General features: G+C 43.1%; 1 protein-coding gene across 11 annotated transcripts in view; it reads right to left on the bottom strand.

The window, feature by feature from the left end:
• Window positions 1–14448, bottom strand: part of CARMIL1 (capping protein regulator and myosin 1 linker 1) — a 297975-nt gene that overhangs the window by 27942 nt on the left and 255585 nt on the right. For 6 of the 11 annotated variants that reach the window (XR_014311993.1, XM_082731458.1, XM_082731455.1 and 3 more), the window contains exons 30-33: window positions 11198–11215; window positions 7172–7238; window positions 6752–6948; window positions 112–224 (exon numbers count right to left, since the gene is read on the bottom strand). Coding sequence is in view for 9 of the 11 variants with exons in the window: in XM_082731458.1 (XP_082587584.1) it covers window positions 112–224; window positions 6752–6948; window positions 7172–7238; window positions 11198–11215 (395 nt within the window). In the remaining 2 variants the exon portion in view is untranslated. The remainder of the gene's footprint in view (window positions 1–111; window positions 225–6751; window positions 6949–7171; window positions 7239–11197; window positions 11216–14448) is intronic. The other 5 variants (XR_014311992.1, XM_082731456.1, XM_082731457.1 and 2 more) reach the window with 1 other exon arrangement.

Genomic DNA, 14448 nt, shown 5'->3' on the forward strand with positions numbered 1-14448 from the left:
TCCCACGTTATATAAATAAGATAAACGAGCCCTGGCATGGTGATTTAATGGCAACTTAATAATTTAAATGTGCATTAGGAAGTATTATTAGTGGAATGACTCTGAACTCACTTGGAATCCATTTTGGTCACCTTCTTGGTAAAAAATTCATCCACACCTTCGTCCACTCTTCCCATAAGGCCATTCTGCTCACCGTCTTGGGGGACGACGCTGGCGGTGCAGACCTGTAAGTCGAACACAGGGAACGGTCATTCAGGCCGCGTCACTTGTCAAACATCACAGTCCTGTTCCAGGCACGGTGAGGAGGGCCGTGGGAAGGACGAGATCAGCTAAGTAAGGGCCCGACGGTCTACAGGAGGGAAAGTTCTGTGTCGAACTGTGATGGGGGCTGGAACGAAAGCGAGGTGTGCACTATTAAGGCACAGTTTCCTGCGGCTGGCTGTCCCAGGCAGCGAGGCGCCCAGTGCCCCTAGAGACGGAGAAAGGCATTGCGGGTGCTGGTAAGGGAAGAGAAAATGCACAAGGGAAAGGAAACAGGGCTGGTTCTGAGACTGGAGAGCACTGGGTGGTCAGGGGCCAGTAGGGTGTGGGTGGGATTAATGGCTCAGTCCAAACCCTGGCAGATACTAACATGGGCCCCTGCAACCAACCCCCCACTTCCTTTCTTTCTGGTGGGAAGAACCCTGATTTCAAGGTGTGAATACTTACTTGTATGAACCAAATACCATAATTCTACCTCCTTGCCCATGATCGGTAGCTAAGGCGTATGATATAATTCCAGTCAGTGAGATGTAAGGCAAAACTGCTAGGGGCTCATGAGCTGGTTTTCCTGCAGAGGAAGGAATGTATGTTTTCCTGCATGGTTATATGTGGGAGGACGTGATGTCGGAGCCACAGCAGCCCCGTGGGGTTCAAGAGAAGGCAAGCCTGAGGACAAAAGCCAACATGTCTTGGACAACACAGCAGAAGGGCAGAAAGGGCAGAAAACTCCTGAATGTTTGTGCTTTGCTGCTGAATAAACCAGTCTTTGATCCTGAAAATTTTGGATTTCTTGGCAGTATTTCTCACTATTTAAGTCATGTTTAGTTGTATCTCTTATCTCTACTGAATGAATACTTCCCAATCAATGACACAAGGACCTATGGTGAACAGTCTTGAATCTTACGCTGAAGAGTGTGGAATTTACTTTGCAGGCGATAGGGAGACCACAAAAGAAGGGCATGACCAAACCTGAACTCTGTTCAGGTAATTCTAGGGCAGCATGAAGGACATGCTGGAGAAGCCTGGGAATGTATGTAGGCGAATCTGTTCAGGAACACAAAAGAAAGAGTCCTGGAAGAGTCTAGTCTAATCTGGAGGAGATGAGGAACAAATTAAAGGCTTGAGAACTGAGAAAGGAGGTGCCTCAGAGGAGGTCGAAGTTTCTAGGCTAGGTGAATGGGAGCCTCATTCGAGGGAACATAATTTGAAGACCAGATTTGGAGCAAGAAATGATGAGTCCAATTTCTGATGAGCATTTGAGATGCTGTGGGAAACCCAGGGTCAGGCACCCAGCACACACATGAAAGCTTGGGTCTCAGGAGAGAAGGTGTAAGGAAATCATTTATCAAGTCAGCATTGCTCCTTGAATGGACAACTCACAGTGAGCTTCACCACCTGTCTGACTTGTGTCTGCAATAGCGTATTAAGTTCATATTTCACACCAATAGGTTGTGGGCCCTTGAGAAAGAGGGCATAGGTTGCTCATTCCTTTGGGCACAAGAACAGATTCTCCTGTGGGTGAGAGGTTCTCTGTAATCTTGATTTGCAAGTGTCAGGCTGCCTCGGGGGGAATCTGGCTCCTGTCCGAGTCTGCATACATACTATTTAACGGAAGAGCCAATCACATGCTCTAAGCAATCATCCACTTCCCTCACTGGGAAATCTCCGTTACGAACATGAGCTGTGTGTCTGAGTTCATGCTTGTGAAACGCTGAAAAGCGCGCTGATAACAGATCACAAACAAAAGAACTCCCATGAAACGCGAATAATAACCGTGATATTTCTCATCTGAATGGTGCTTCTATTGGAGCAAGGCTTTCCTTCGCAGTAGAATAGAGCAGAGAATCAGCGAAGTTCTGTAATTCAATTAGGGAGAGAAAGCAGCTGTCTGAGTCACTTTTACCACAGAAGATAAAGCAGCACAGAACTTGCTTGTGTTAGCATTTCTCCCTCTGTCAAAGAATGGAGACGGGGATCTCTCTGGTAATGATGGAGCCCCGTGTGTGCTGAAGGCTTCATCGTTCGCACCAGCGTCTCACACGTTATGATTTCATGTTCCCATCTACTCTTTGCACTGAAGAGGAAAGGTTAGTTTCATCTTAGTTTTTGATTAGTCACAGATCAAAACAGTGGCTCAGAGAGTGGGAGGCACGCACACGGGTCCCCTGATTGAAGGACGAGAAGGATTATGAGCCCAAGACGTACAGTCCTAACAGGGGGCTTCCTTCCAATGGACCCATGACTCCCTTCAGAGGTTCCCTCGCAAATTCTTCTCATTTTGAGAAAGAGGAAAAAACCACGATTTTTTACTAGCATAAATTTCTCCTTTAAGCCCTTTCCTTTCTTCTTGCTTTGAAACGGAATGCAGAGCGAGCACAAAAGGTTCTCAGGGGTCAGGGAGAACTTCAGTGGGTTTCAGAGATGGAAGCAGACAGGGCTCAACAAATCAGTCCGCTTTCCTGCATGACGGGCCAGCTTTCAGGGCTGGACAGACCTTGAGGCGGATCCCTCCCAGTCTAACCCTGTCATTTCAGAGATAAAGACGCTGAGAGCAGAGGGGTGATGGGAAGTCCAGAGTCGCTGGGAGATCCTCAGTGAGAGGCGGTTTAAAATGTATCCATGAGAATTGGTAGGGGGAGGTGTCGGCAGCTTGTATGGAGAGCAGCAGAAATACCGAACACAAGAATGAGACCGTTTGTCAGAACAGTTCAAGGCTAAACACACGCCGTTTCAGCTCAATTGCTAGCAAAAGGAAAGGAAGGGACACAGAAACATCAGAAGTTCCCTGAATCCCACTGGACTTTGGTCTTTCTGTCAAGGAGCATACATTTCAGACTAAAAAGTACAGCATCATTACTGGAAGGGGAGAGCAGAAATCCCTCAGCGGGCTGAAATGGATGCGTGCAAAGAAAGGCTTTTGCAAAGAAAACAGGACATCGGAGTGGCTGTTGCGGTATCTGACAAATCGAAAAAGTCGATTTTGCACTTTGGTGTATGAATACATGCTAAAAGGATAATTTGCGAATGCTGAGAAGATGAGCCAGTGATTATGAGGACTAATGACAATTCAGACCACCCTCCGGCAGGCTTATGAACATGATCGCACCAAGGAAACACTGTGGGTGGTGCACCTGGTTTCCGACGAGGCAGCTGCCAAACCTCTCCTAATGTCTCCAGAGGCCGCATGGAGAGAGATGGGCAGGGAGGGAGGACAATTAGTGTATTATTAGTAACTCTGAACACATACACCCAAGCAGTGCTAATGAGCAAGCTGCATGATCATGGAATCTTACACGCATACATTACAGTAGGAATCACGGAGAAGAGAGAGCGAAGGAATTAAGTCAGGAAAAAAATAACTGAGAGGATGTAAAGTGAATGAAATATAATAAAGGGACCAAAATTGATGAATCTGAGAGGACAAAAAAAACCAAAGCTGATTCTTCCAGGAAAAAAAAAAAAAAGGAAAAGAGTAATAAAAGAGACAACCTTGCAAAATGAGGAGAGAGGCCAAATAGATCAGAAAAGGGAAAAATGGGACACAGCTACGGTTCAGGAGATTAAAAAGTTGTAAGAATGTTATAAACAACGAAATGAACAATTATACTAAGTGGATGACATCCTAGAAAAACACTGATGGCCAAGGTGGTCTCAGGAAGAATTAGGTAATCTGATTAGATCTGTAACAAAAGAAAGCAAATCCCTAGAAGAGGAATCTATGCATAGATTTCACCAGCACACACAAGACACATCAGCCCAGATGGCTTCCCAGGGGAGGAGCAGAAAATCTCCACTGGATACAGACAGTTCCGGAGAATAGGAAAGGAGAGCTTCTGAACTAATTTATGAAGATAGTATAATTCCGAAACCCAAGTACAGAGATGGTCTAGATAAGAATAAGAAAAACTGTAAGTCTCTCTTATTTATGCACATAGATTAACCCCTCCCAAAATATGGTAAATAAAACCCAGCAGTATATTGAAACAAAGCAAGGATATATACCTGAAAGTAGTACAACACAGTATGTTAATTATACTAGGATTAAAAAAGTAATCAAGAGTATCGCGATTATTATCAAAAGTGGTATACCTTTAGGAAGGTCCATTATTGTGATTCACCACAACAGCAAAGCAAAAGAGAAAAATGATTAATTTCCAGAAAAATAAGTGATTAATTTCCAGAAATACTGAAGGAAGAAACCAATCAAAATTAAACCATCATTCACTGAAAAAAAATTAGCCAACTAGGAAGGAAACTTTCTCAACTGAGTAAGGAACAGCAGAAATTGCTACATGCCTACCCAGTCTCGGTATCAAATCCTGACTTATTTGGCGTATCCATCAGACCAAGTGAAACACATTATCTTCTCAGATGCTCTTGCACCCGGGGCTAGAAATAATGGCTCATTTCTGGACAGTGAAATGTAAGAGCAAGTATACTAGGACTTCTGGGTAAGCTCACATTTCCCGATGCATGTGCCCCCTTTTTTCTGTCTGCAATATGTTTATAAATATAGAAGACTACAGGTCTTGCTTGAGAGTGACCACTACCAGTTACCAAGATGACACAGCTATGAAAAAGTGAATACATCCACTCTCACCACTTTTACTCATCATGGTACTAGAGGACCTAGCCATAGCAATCAGACAAGAAAAAGAAATACTTTCACTAAACATGACACTAATTATAGGAAAAAACCCAGAAGACTCCACCAAAAAATTACCAGTATTAATAAGTGAATTCAGTAAGGCCACAGAACCTTTAATTAATATGCAGAAAAACATTGCATTTCTATACAGGAATAATAAAGTAGCAAAAAGAGAAATTAAAGAGTGTCATTTAGAATTGCAACAAAAAGAATAAAATACCTAGGAATAAACTTAGCCAATGAGGTGAAAGACCTGTACTCTGAAAACTATAAAATGTTGATGAAAGAAACTGAAGATGACACAAAAATATGGAAAAATATGGGAAGATATTCTGTGCTCATGGATTGAAAAAACAAATATTGTTAAAATGCCCATACTATATCCAACAGCAATCTTCAGACTTAATGCAGTTCCTATCAAAATAGAATTATTCACAGAATGAGATTGAATAATCCTAAAATTTGAATGGAATCAGAAAAGAGCGTAGATAGCCAAAGCATCTTCAAAAAGAACAACAAAACTGGAGATATCACATACCCAGATTTCAAGCTATACCACAAAACCGTAGTGATCAGAACAGTATGGTATTGCACAAAAACAGACTTGTAGATCACTGAAACAGAATAGATAGCTCAGAAATAAACCTGTGATTATATGGCCAATTCATCTTTAACAAAGGACACATAAATAAACAATGTGAAAAAGACAATTTCTTCTTTTTTTTTTTTAAGATTTTTTTTTTATTTGACAGAGAGAGATCACAAGTAGACAGAGAGGCAAGCAGAGAGAAAGAGGAGGAAGCAGGCTCCCCGCCGAGCAGCGAGCCCGATGCGGGGCTCGATCCCAGAACCCTGAGATCATGACCTGGGCCGAAGGCAGAGGCTTTAACCCACTGAGCCACCCAGGCGCCCCGACAATTTCTTCTTGACAAATGGTGTTGGGAAAACTGGACAGCTACACACAAAAGAATGAAACCAGACCCCTTTCTTATATACCATACATACAAGTGAACTCAAAATGCATTAAGAACCTGAATGTGAAACTAGAAACTACAAAAATCCATAAATCCAAGGATAACAAACCACATTCTTTCCTACACAGAGCTTACAGACAGAGAGTGCCTAGAGAACACTATGGCGAGAGCTATAAAAACAGTTAGAATAGCTATGAGCAGTAGGCACTGGAGGAGCCGAGGCCTCCATGTAGGGTTGTTCAGGTGGTGCACTATGCACAACCAGTCTGAAAATGACCTCCCCTGAAGTCATGTAAACACAGACCTATGGGAGGACAGAGATAGACACAGGGACGGCTTCCTGGAATACTGAGACAAGTGGAGATCTCAAAGATAAGTGGTTATCAGCCCAGGAAGCATGTGGAGTGCAGAGAGCAAGTGATGAGAAAATGGCTACAGCTCTGGAGGACTGACACCCAGGCTGAGGAGCAGCAATGTCAGGAATGACAAGGAGGAAGGCGGACAGCAGATCAGGGTCGGCAGCAGGGACCTGGTGTTCAGGGTCAATTGTGATGCTCCGTGGGGGACAGGGGCTATGAGCGGAAGACAGGTTTGAAGAAAGAGAGGCCCCCAGTTCTGAATGTGTGGATCCCGAGGGGCTCTGGGACACTGAAGTCCAGGAGGCAGGTGAACACTTGAACCCAGAGTGGAGCAGACACAACAGAAATCAACAAGTGGCAACCACGGGCTCTGACAATGGGGCCCAGGCAGAAAATAACACAGGTGGAGGCCTCACGTCCACGCGGGGCCAGGTGCCTGGGCCAATCTCCAGCCTCCCCCCTGGAAGGGAAAGGGCGGGGGGGAGAAGGGGCCCCTCCCGGCCACCTACCGCCGCCTGGGTGGGCTGCTGCTTCTTATTCCGTTTTGGCCTTAACTTGGTAAAGTGCTCCAGCTTCTTCCCCTCCTCGGAAGGCAGCTCAGAGATCAGCCCGGAGCTCCGCTTCTCTGGTCGGAAGGACGGGAAAGGCGGGTCTTCGATGTGAATGGGCACCTCCTCCAGCGCCTTATCGAGGTCAAACTCCATCTCTGAGATAAAGCAGAGCCCTGGGCTGACGCTTACTGCGGAAGGACGACGCAATACAGAATTCCTCAAAGGGACTCTAAGTGTATCCCAGAACAGCAAGTGCGCTCCTGGTCCCCATCCGTTCATCTAGAGCATCCCTGGGAGGCATCCCTGAGGTGGTCAGAGGTCCCTGCTGCGGGTCTGTCACAGTCCCGGGGAAGTGGCAGGCATTCATTAATGACTCACCGAAGGCTCTGGAAACGGGTCGCAGCATCCGGCTATGGATACTCTTCCTTTTGGATTTAGGAGTCATCTAGCAATGAAATAAAGAAAGCATTTAGGGACTCACAGAAAACTTGCCTTTCAAACTTCAGAAACCTCCTGGGGGGGTGGGCGAAGGGGCGGCTGCAGAAACATCTGGGATCACATGTTACCCTCAGTATTTGTTTCCCTTCTTTCAAAGATGGTTGGTCACCTCTGACAGCCTGTCTGAAAAGACTGAGCCCACACATTTCTCAGTGTTTACAGTGCTCTCAACCCAGACAAACCCCCTGCTTGCTTCTTGCCTCCAGCTACCTTCAGTTACATTCTATCAGTAGCATTCTATGTCTATGAAGATTTACATTCATCAGTTACATTCTATTTATATGGTGGAAAGGATCAATGAATGATACAGAACATAATTCCAAGTTGCACATGAGGATATTAAAATGGATATAAAAAACCAGATTAAAAGATTGTAAACACCAGGTGCTAACAAGGGAAACTGCCAACTATTCACTGTCCGTTAACACCTGCACATGAGGGATGTAAGGCAACCCCTAACTCTTCATCCTTTTAAGGGTTTCAGCACTTGTAACTGTTTCGTTTCATATGTCTGCCACCAAGATTTTGAGGTTTACATTATGGGAAAAGGCTAACTAGGAAAAAACTGCTATGACTTAGGAGTCGGTATCTGCTGTCACTTTTCAGGAAGAGTCTTGGATCCTGTTAGCCTTTTAAAAATGAGATCAAACCCCAAATCACCAAACATCTTAAGCACCAGGGCCAATCTTGATGACGCAAAGCCAAATCTAAGGGGGGGTCTTAGCTTCTCCCGCAGCAGGACCCCAACTGTGTGAGCGGGAGGTGGCCTCAGTTATCATCCAGAGGAACGAATCTGAAGGAAGAAGTTGTGTCACAGAGATGACAAGGGCTCGTACTGGAGCTGGCATTAGGAGCAGCATCGGGGAGAGAGCCATTGTGAGGATCCCTCAAAACTGCACACTTTGTAATCGATATACAGATGAATGGATCTGCGGGATGTTTTAATTGGTCTGATACTGGAGACTAGTATTTGTCTAAACTAAGAGACAAGACAGCTTACTTGGTAGTCTTTCGTTTAATAGGGGGTCATGTAAGGCTTTCTCAGAAAACATCCACACACATGAAAACTCTCTTCGGTTCAAGGAATGAATTGGTTCACACTGATTTTTAAAGCAAACTACTTTACAGTTCTTACAATTTTATTCCAGATTTAACAACAGTTAAATCTTGGCTGTTATTTACTATTGAGAGAAAAGGGAGAGAAAAGATGAGCAATCGGCTGGTCGTCTGGAGATATACAGTGAAAACCTGATTTGGTTCTTTCATTCAAGGTTTTGTTAAAGGCAGACGATCTAAGGACTACCTATCTGTAAAGGAACAGGTCTTGCGGGTTCAGTAAAAATGGCGTCAACACAATGGAACTGGAAAGGGACCCAGCTTCCAGGTTGTTCTCTTCCCAAAATGGCCCTGCCATCCACCAAACAAGAGAGTGGACTGACTGGTCTCTCCATAGGTGAAACTTCTAAAAATAATTGATTTTCAGGGGACACAAACTCCCAAAATATACACTACATTTAATGAAAATGTCTTTAGTCTTCCATCCCCTTTGTGCACAACCATGATGGGTAAAAGAAGCAAGCAGCAGCTGGGGATATAATTTCCAGCCAATTCATTTAGACAGCCACAAATAAATAAGAAAGAGGTTTTAAAATGCATGGAATGAAGATGTCTTCCAACATTTTTTCCTGTGACTCTTGATTAGATTTTATAGAAAGAGTGTTCATCGGCAAAAATAATCTAGCTCAAGTTTCCCTACATAACCTTTATAAAAGAGACCAAATGTGTGACCATTATGACATTTCAAATATATGACAATTTTAAATATGTGAAGCAGAATGTGTATATTTAATTATATATAAAAGAATACATGGACTGCTTAACATTTATAAATAATATGAAAATATATATAAGAAAGATATTTACAAACTAATGTCCATCTGTGACTAGGACATTCAGCTCAACCTGATTTCACAGACACACTGAGGACTGTAGGAACTCATCAGGATATTTGATAGCGGACTTCAACCAAAGGGGAACTAGTTCATTCTTGGTTTGACTTTCTAATGCTTCAAAGCTATCCTTCATTTCATACGCTCTGTACAAGTGTAAATATCTCCAGAGGGCATTTCACATGAAACTCTTCCACTGATTGGGACATATCTGTTAGTTTTGAAGTTTTTGACATTTGGGCAGGGACAATGGACTTTAGCTGAAACAAGCAAGACTTAAATGAGACTAGTTTCTGCAACTGGTGTAAGAATGCAATTCGATTTTAGACATTTCTTTTTGTGCACGAACAGTTTCATGCTCTCTTACGGTTTAAGTATAACAACGGGGGGGGGGTAAATTTTATTTCACTCCTATTTTTCTTTCCTTTCTTTCGAATTTTTTCTTCCTTAACAGTTTTAGAGGAAAAAACTGAACTTGCTCACTCTTTACTGGCTCACTCCTATGATTCCACTACATATAAATCTAAAGCAAGAGGAAATATAACAATGAGCTACGATTATCTTCCCAAGAATATATTTAGGAACAAATATTCTGTGTTTCTCCAGAAATCTGGTTTAGATGCACTCTTTGCACCCTTCTCACAACTGTTGATCACATGAGTTGCAACCTGTGGGGGGAAATCTAGCTTTACCAGCCTTTTCAGAGCTGTTAGTGCTCTTACATCAAAATAAAGGGCTAATTTTCTCAGACTGTTTCCTAGTCTTCATTTCCTGCCCCGGACATTTGTCAATGAGTATTTACTGACAGGAGAGATCATAAAGTGCCCCTCAGATAGAGGGTCAGAGCCTGAAGAAGAGGTACACACACCAAAGGACGCTTCACACATCAATTCATGGTCAACTATTATTTTAGGCCTAGACAAAATTACTTGAAAAATGCATTTTGTAATAAATTATTTTCAGTATTCACAAACTTGGCAAAGAAGAGGAACAGTGTGTTAAACCCTTTACAAAGTAACCTCAGAAGGAAAACCCCACGCGTAAGACTTCTTTCTCATCCCAACCTCACCATGGCCGACTGCAGACGAAAGGCAGGGCCCTATTCTCTAGGAATCAAAAGCAACACAATGTCTACATTGCTCAGAAATCTCACTCATTTCATTCAGTTTTTATAACGAAATTGAGATGATCTGTATGTCACTCAAGTGATAGGACTATTTTAACACTTTAACAACTTATGTTGGAGTCTGATGAACAACGCAACATTTTTTTCCTGTTAAACTCACTTTTAGCATGTAATTCCTAGACACATTTTTTTTTTTTAAGCGAGAGTGAAATTGTTTCTATTACAATGGAGAAGCTGCCTTGTTCATTTTATCAAGTTCGTGCAAAGAATAATAACACTCTCACTTTGGGCTCAAGAATCCCTGATTTTCTTTTCCCTGAGGTTAAAACAAACAAACAAAAACACAGTTGGTTTAAAAAAACAACAAACAGTTGGCAAATGAATTGGGAAAATTCTTCTGATAGGAGAAGCAAATCATGATGCCAACTTTCTACATCCCTGCGAAGCAAGAATCAGGAAGAAAAATACCAAAACAGAACCCAGATATTTGAGTGATCTTTTTTTTTTCTTTTTCTTTTCTTTCTTTTTTTTTTTTTTAACACAAAGGGAAAAACCACTTCTCCCCTCTTGAAGGCTGATACACTCTTCATCAACATTCTGCTGGCTTTCAGGCAGAGCTAGGATCTTTTCAATTCATTGCCTGTTTTGCTGCTGAACCAGCTTGTAAAATGCAACCTTGTCTCGAGACTGCTGCCGGTTTCAGGCAGGATCCGCAGACGGATGACGACACTCCGTCTCCGGGGAGACCAGCCGGGCAGCGCAGAAGCAGATGGAGCACAAGAACACAAACCAGAACAGCCAGAAACTGCAGAGCCACCGAGAAATACTTACACTTGTACAGCAGAGAGTCTCCATGCAGCAAAAAGGAAGGAAAAAAAGATGAATGGGAGAGAGATAAAGCAACAGCATTACAGGAAAAAGGGAGGGAGAGACACGGTTCACAAACAAACAGAGAAGCCCCATAAAAAGCTTTCACAGCAAAGGAATAAGGCAAGAATGAGGCCACAGTTAGTGGCTTAATGCGTCCATTCTAGCTCTGGGTAAGCAGCCACACAGTTGCACAGTTACAGCTTGAAAACGGCAGAAACTCTTGGAGACGTGACCTCTTCTGTTACATGTGCACAGAATGCCGCCTACAAACCCCAGAAGGCAGGGGCTCCATTTGGGGAATGGAGACGTCATCAGCTCCAAAGGCGCATGGTAGATAGAACACTGGACAGACACTGGGAAACTCCATGCAGGTTTTGGTTCTTGGGCCAAACTGCTAGACCCAGAAACAACATGGGGACGGGGGGTCTCCAGGCATGTAGAAACATCCCTTCTGGGGTCCTTCTCTATCGTCTGATGCTCCCCACTGTGCTGTAGGATGAAGGAGTTTTGCATCCTCTCTCCCCCTCAGTCACCAAAGCTTTTCAGGAATGGAGCTGATGCCAGGTTCTAGAAAGCAACCTACCCACAGTGTTACCAATGGTGATGATCCCTTATGCCTTATATTTGACATTCGGTCTCAATTAAACAATCTTTTAAACCCCACTGATCACCAGCAGTTGTTAGGTCATCTTCTTAATGCTGCAAATTTGTAAGAATTTTTTAAAAACAACCAAAACACAAGTCCAGTTATAGAACATCAGGTTTTGTGAAAGCAAAATACTTGGCAGGGGAGAGAGGCCAAGGGAGTTTTTTCCAAATTTCCTGAAAACACACCCTGACGAAGGCTACCTACGCCATCCACCTGGGGCTGACTCTTTTTCAAGTTCCTTATTTTTTCTGTGGCACTTTTTCTCAAAGCACAACACAATGAAATCATGGTGCCCTGCAATCTGAGAATGGGAGTGGTCTGGGTCTCTTTAGGGACAATGGTGGCACAGGGGCATCTGGGTGGCTCAGTCAAGTGAGTATCTGAGGCTCCGGTCACGATCTCAGAGTCGTGGGATGGAGCCCTGTGGCAGGTTCCACACTCAGTGCAGAGTCTGCTTGGGATTCTCCCTCTCCCTCTGCCCCTCCCCCTGCTCTCACGTGTGTGCTCTAAAGAAATTAAAAAAAACAAAACAAAAAAAAAAGGTGGCACACCAGAGGCCTTCCCCATAACCATCGCCAACATCACCATTATCATCAGCGTATTACCCGCTTATCAGAAAGGCTTCCATCAGCAACGTGCCAGAAAAGCCTCAGTCTCCAGACTCATTTCATATTTTATTAGGTAATTTTCTTCAAACAGATCTCATTTTAGGATTCATTAAATTAGATCGAAACAGCCTTGCTAGATGGAGGGAGGAAAAGTAAAAATACATTTTCACATATTATTGAATTGCTTGAAATAAAGACTCCTGCTCCCCTTTTTAAACACACATCCCCTCGGAAGTTTCCTTGGAGACACAGCTATGGATACAGACATGAGTGAGTTACAGTTGACGGTTAAGTCTCACGGATTATTTTAGACTTCCCTTCTTTTTGTGAAAGGTTAATTCAACAAGACAAGTGCTCTGTCCCAATGGTCCACCTAAAGATCATTATTAAGCGATGGTGAGGGACCTTTCAATTGGTTCAACTCCTAAAATGATAGGCAAGCAAGAAAAAAAAAGTTCCTATGAAGAGGGAAACCATGGCAACAAAAAACTCAACTTTTCAATGTAACAAAGATCATTAGCTCATGCCTCTACTCCTTCGGCACACTTTTTAGAACCCAGTTAACTATATTGACTCCAACATCTCTCATTAGGACAAGAGAAGGACCAGTGAGTGAAGAGAGATCATCCTCTCTTAAGAGTAGGTCTCACGTTCAAGGCTTTGGCATCCAAGAACTGAGCTCTAATCTCGAATCTGCCACTTATGGGGTTGTGAAGTTTTGGCTGAAGTTTTTGTAACATCAGCCTACTTTCTAGTTTGTAAAATAATGTATTGTGAGGATTAAATAAGATAAAGTGAATATAAATGTTTATAGTGCCACTCAGTGGCCTCACGGCGCTTCACCAACTGGTAGTGATAATAAACATTGGGAATACTGTCATCTTTCCACCTCCTATTCCCAAGTCAAGGACCAGGGTGTGAGGACGCACGCATAGGTCGTAGACTTAGATAGCCAAAAACTGGGAACAATCTAAAAGCCTACGGAACAGGGAAATGGATAACTCAAATGAAACTTAGTGAAATGATAGAACAGCAGTTAAAAGGCAAAAGAAGTTTCACAGGTAACAACGTGAACGAACCTCAAAAGCTTAATACTGAATGAAAAACCCAAGTTTCGGAAAAAATACACATGGTATGGTGCCACTGATGTAAATTCTAAGCCACACAAAATAACACTATATATTGCTCAGGAATCCGTGTACATCTGAACATAGAAACTAAACAGATAGCGTCCAAACTCATAACAGAGATGCCTTTGAGAAGAGAGAGAATGTAGGTACTGGTCAACACTAAAGTGGTACCTCGTACCACTTTACCAGGGACGTTTTGTATTACTTAAGATTCAACAAATGTTTACTGAGCACCTACTGCATACCAGGCACTCTTGAGAAGGGGAATGGTACAGCTCAGTCACAGCAGGTGGTACCCATATCAGGTTACTGGGCTGCTGGTAACACTAAGTTCATTAGGTGGCAACCTCCCAACCAACCATTATAAGGGTACCTTGGTAATTAATAATTACTCCTTCAGTAAGTAATAGTAAGTCTCTGTGAACTTTTGTTGCATGGGGATGACTCCATTTTCAAACAACCATCGACAATCCCTAACTGGCTGAATGACTACAATGGGAACTACAAAACTGTAGCCCTTGCCACTTCTCTCATCATTCCCACATTTATTAGGTGCCGATCCCCTGCAAAGATTATTCCTTTTAAAGGTCCTCTGTAACCTCCTCTTTTTTACTTTCTTAGTATTGCTATGGGCTCATGGCAATGAGTCGTCCTATCATAAACTATTACTGTCATTATTCTTTTTGGTGCTCAGAATGTCCCGGTGGAAGCCATTTCAATCTGGATTTTGTAGCCTTTGAAATGGTCCATTTGGACGTGGGGCCCATCCTTGCTTTTTGACACAAGATATCCTAGGCTCACCTTCTGTTTTTCTGTGCACTTTTA

The sequence above is a fragment of the Mustela nivalis genome (assembly GCF_964662115.1).
Source record: "Mustela nivalis genome assembly, chromosome: 5".
Taxonomy (NCBI): Eukaryota; Metazoa; Chordata; class Mammalia; order Carnivora; family Mustelidae; genus Mustela; species Mustela nivalis.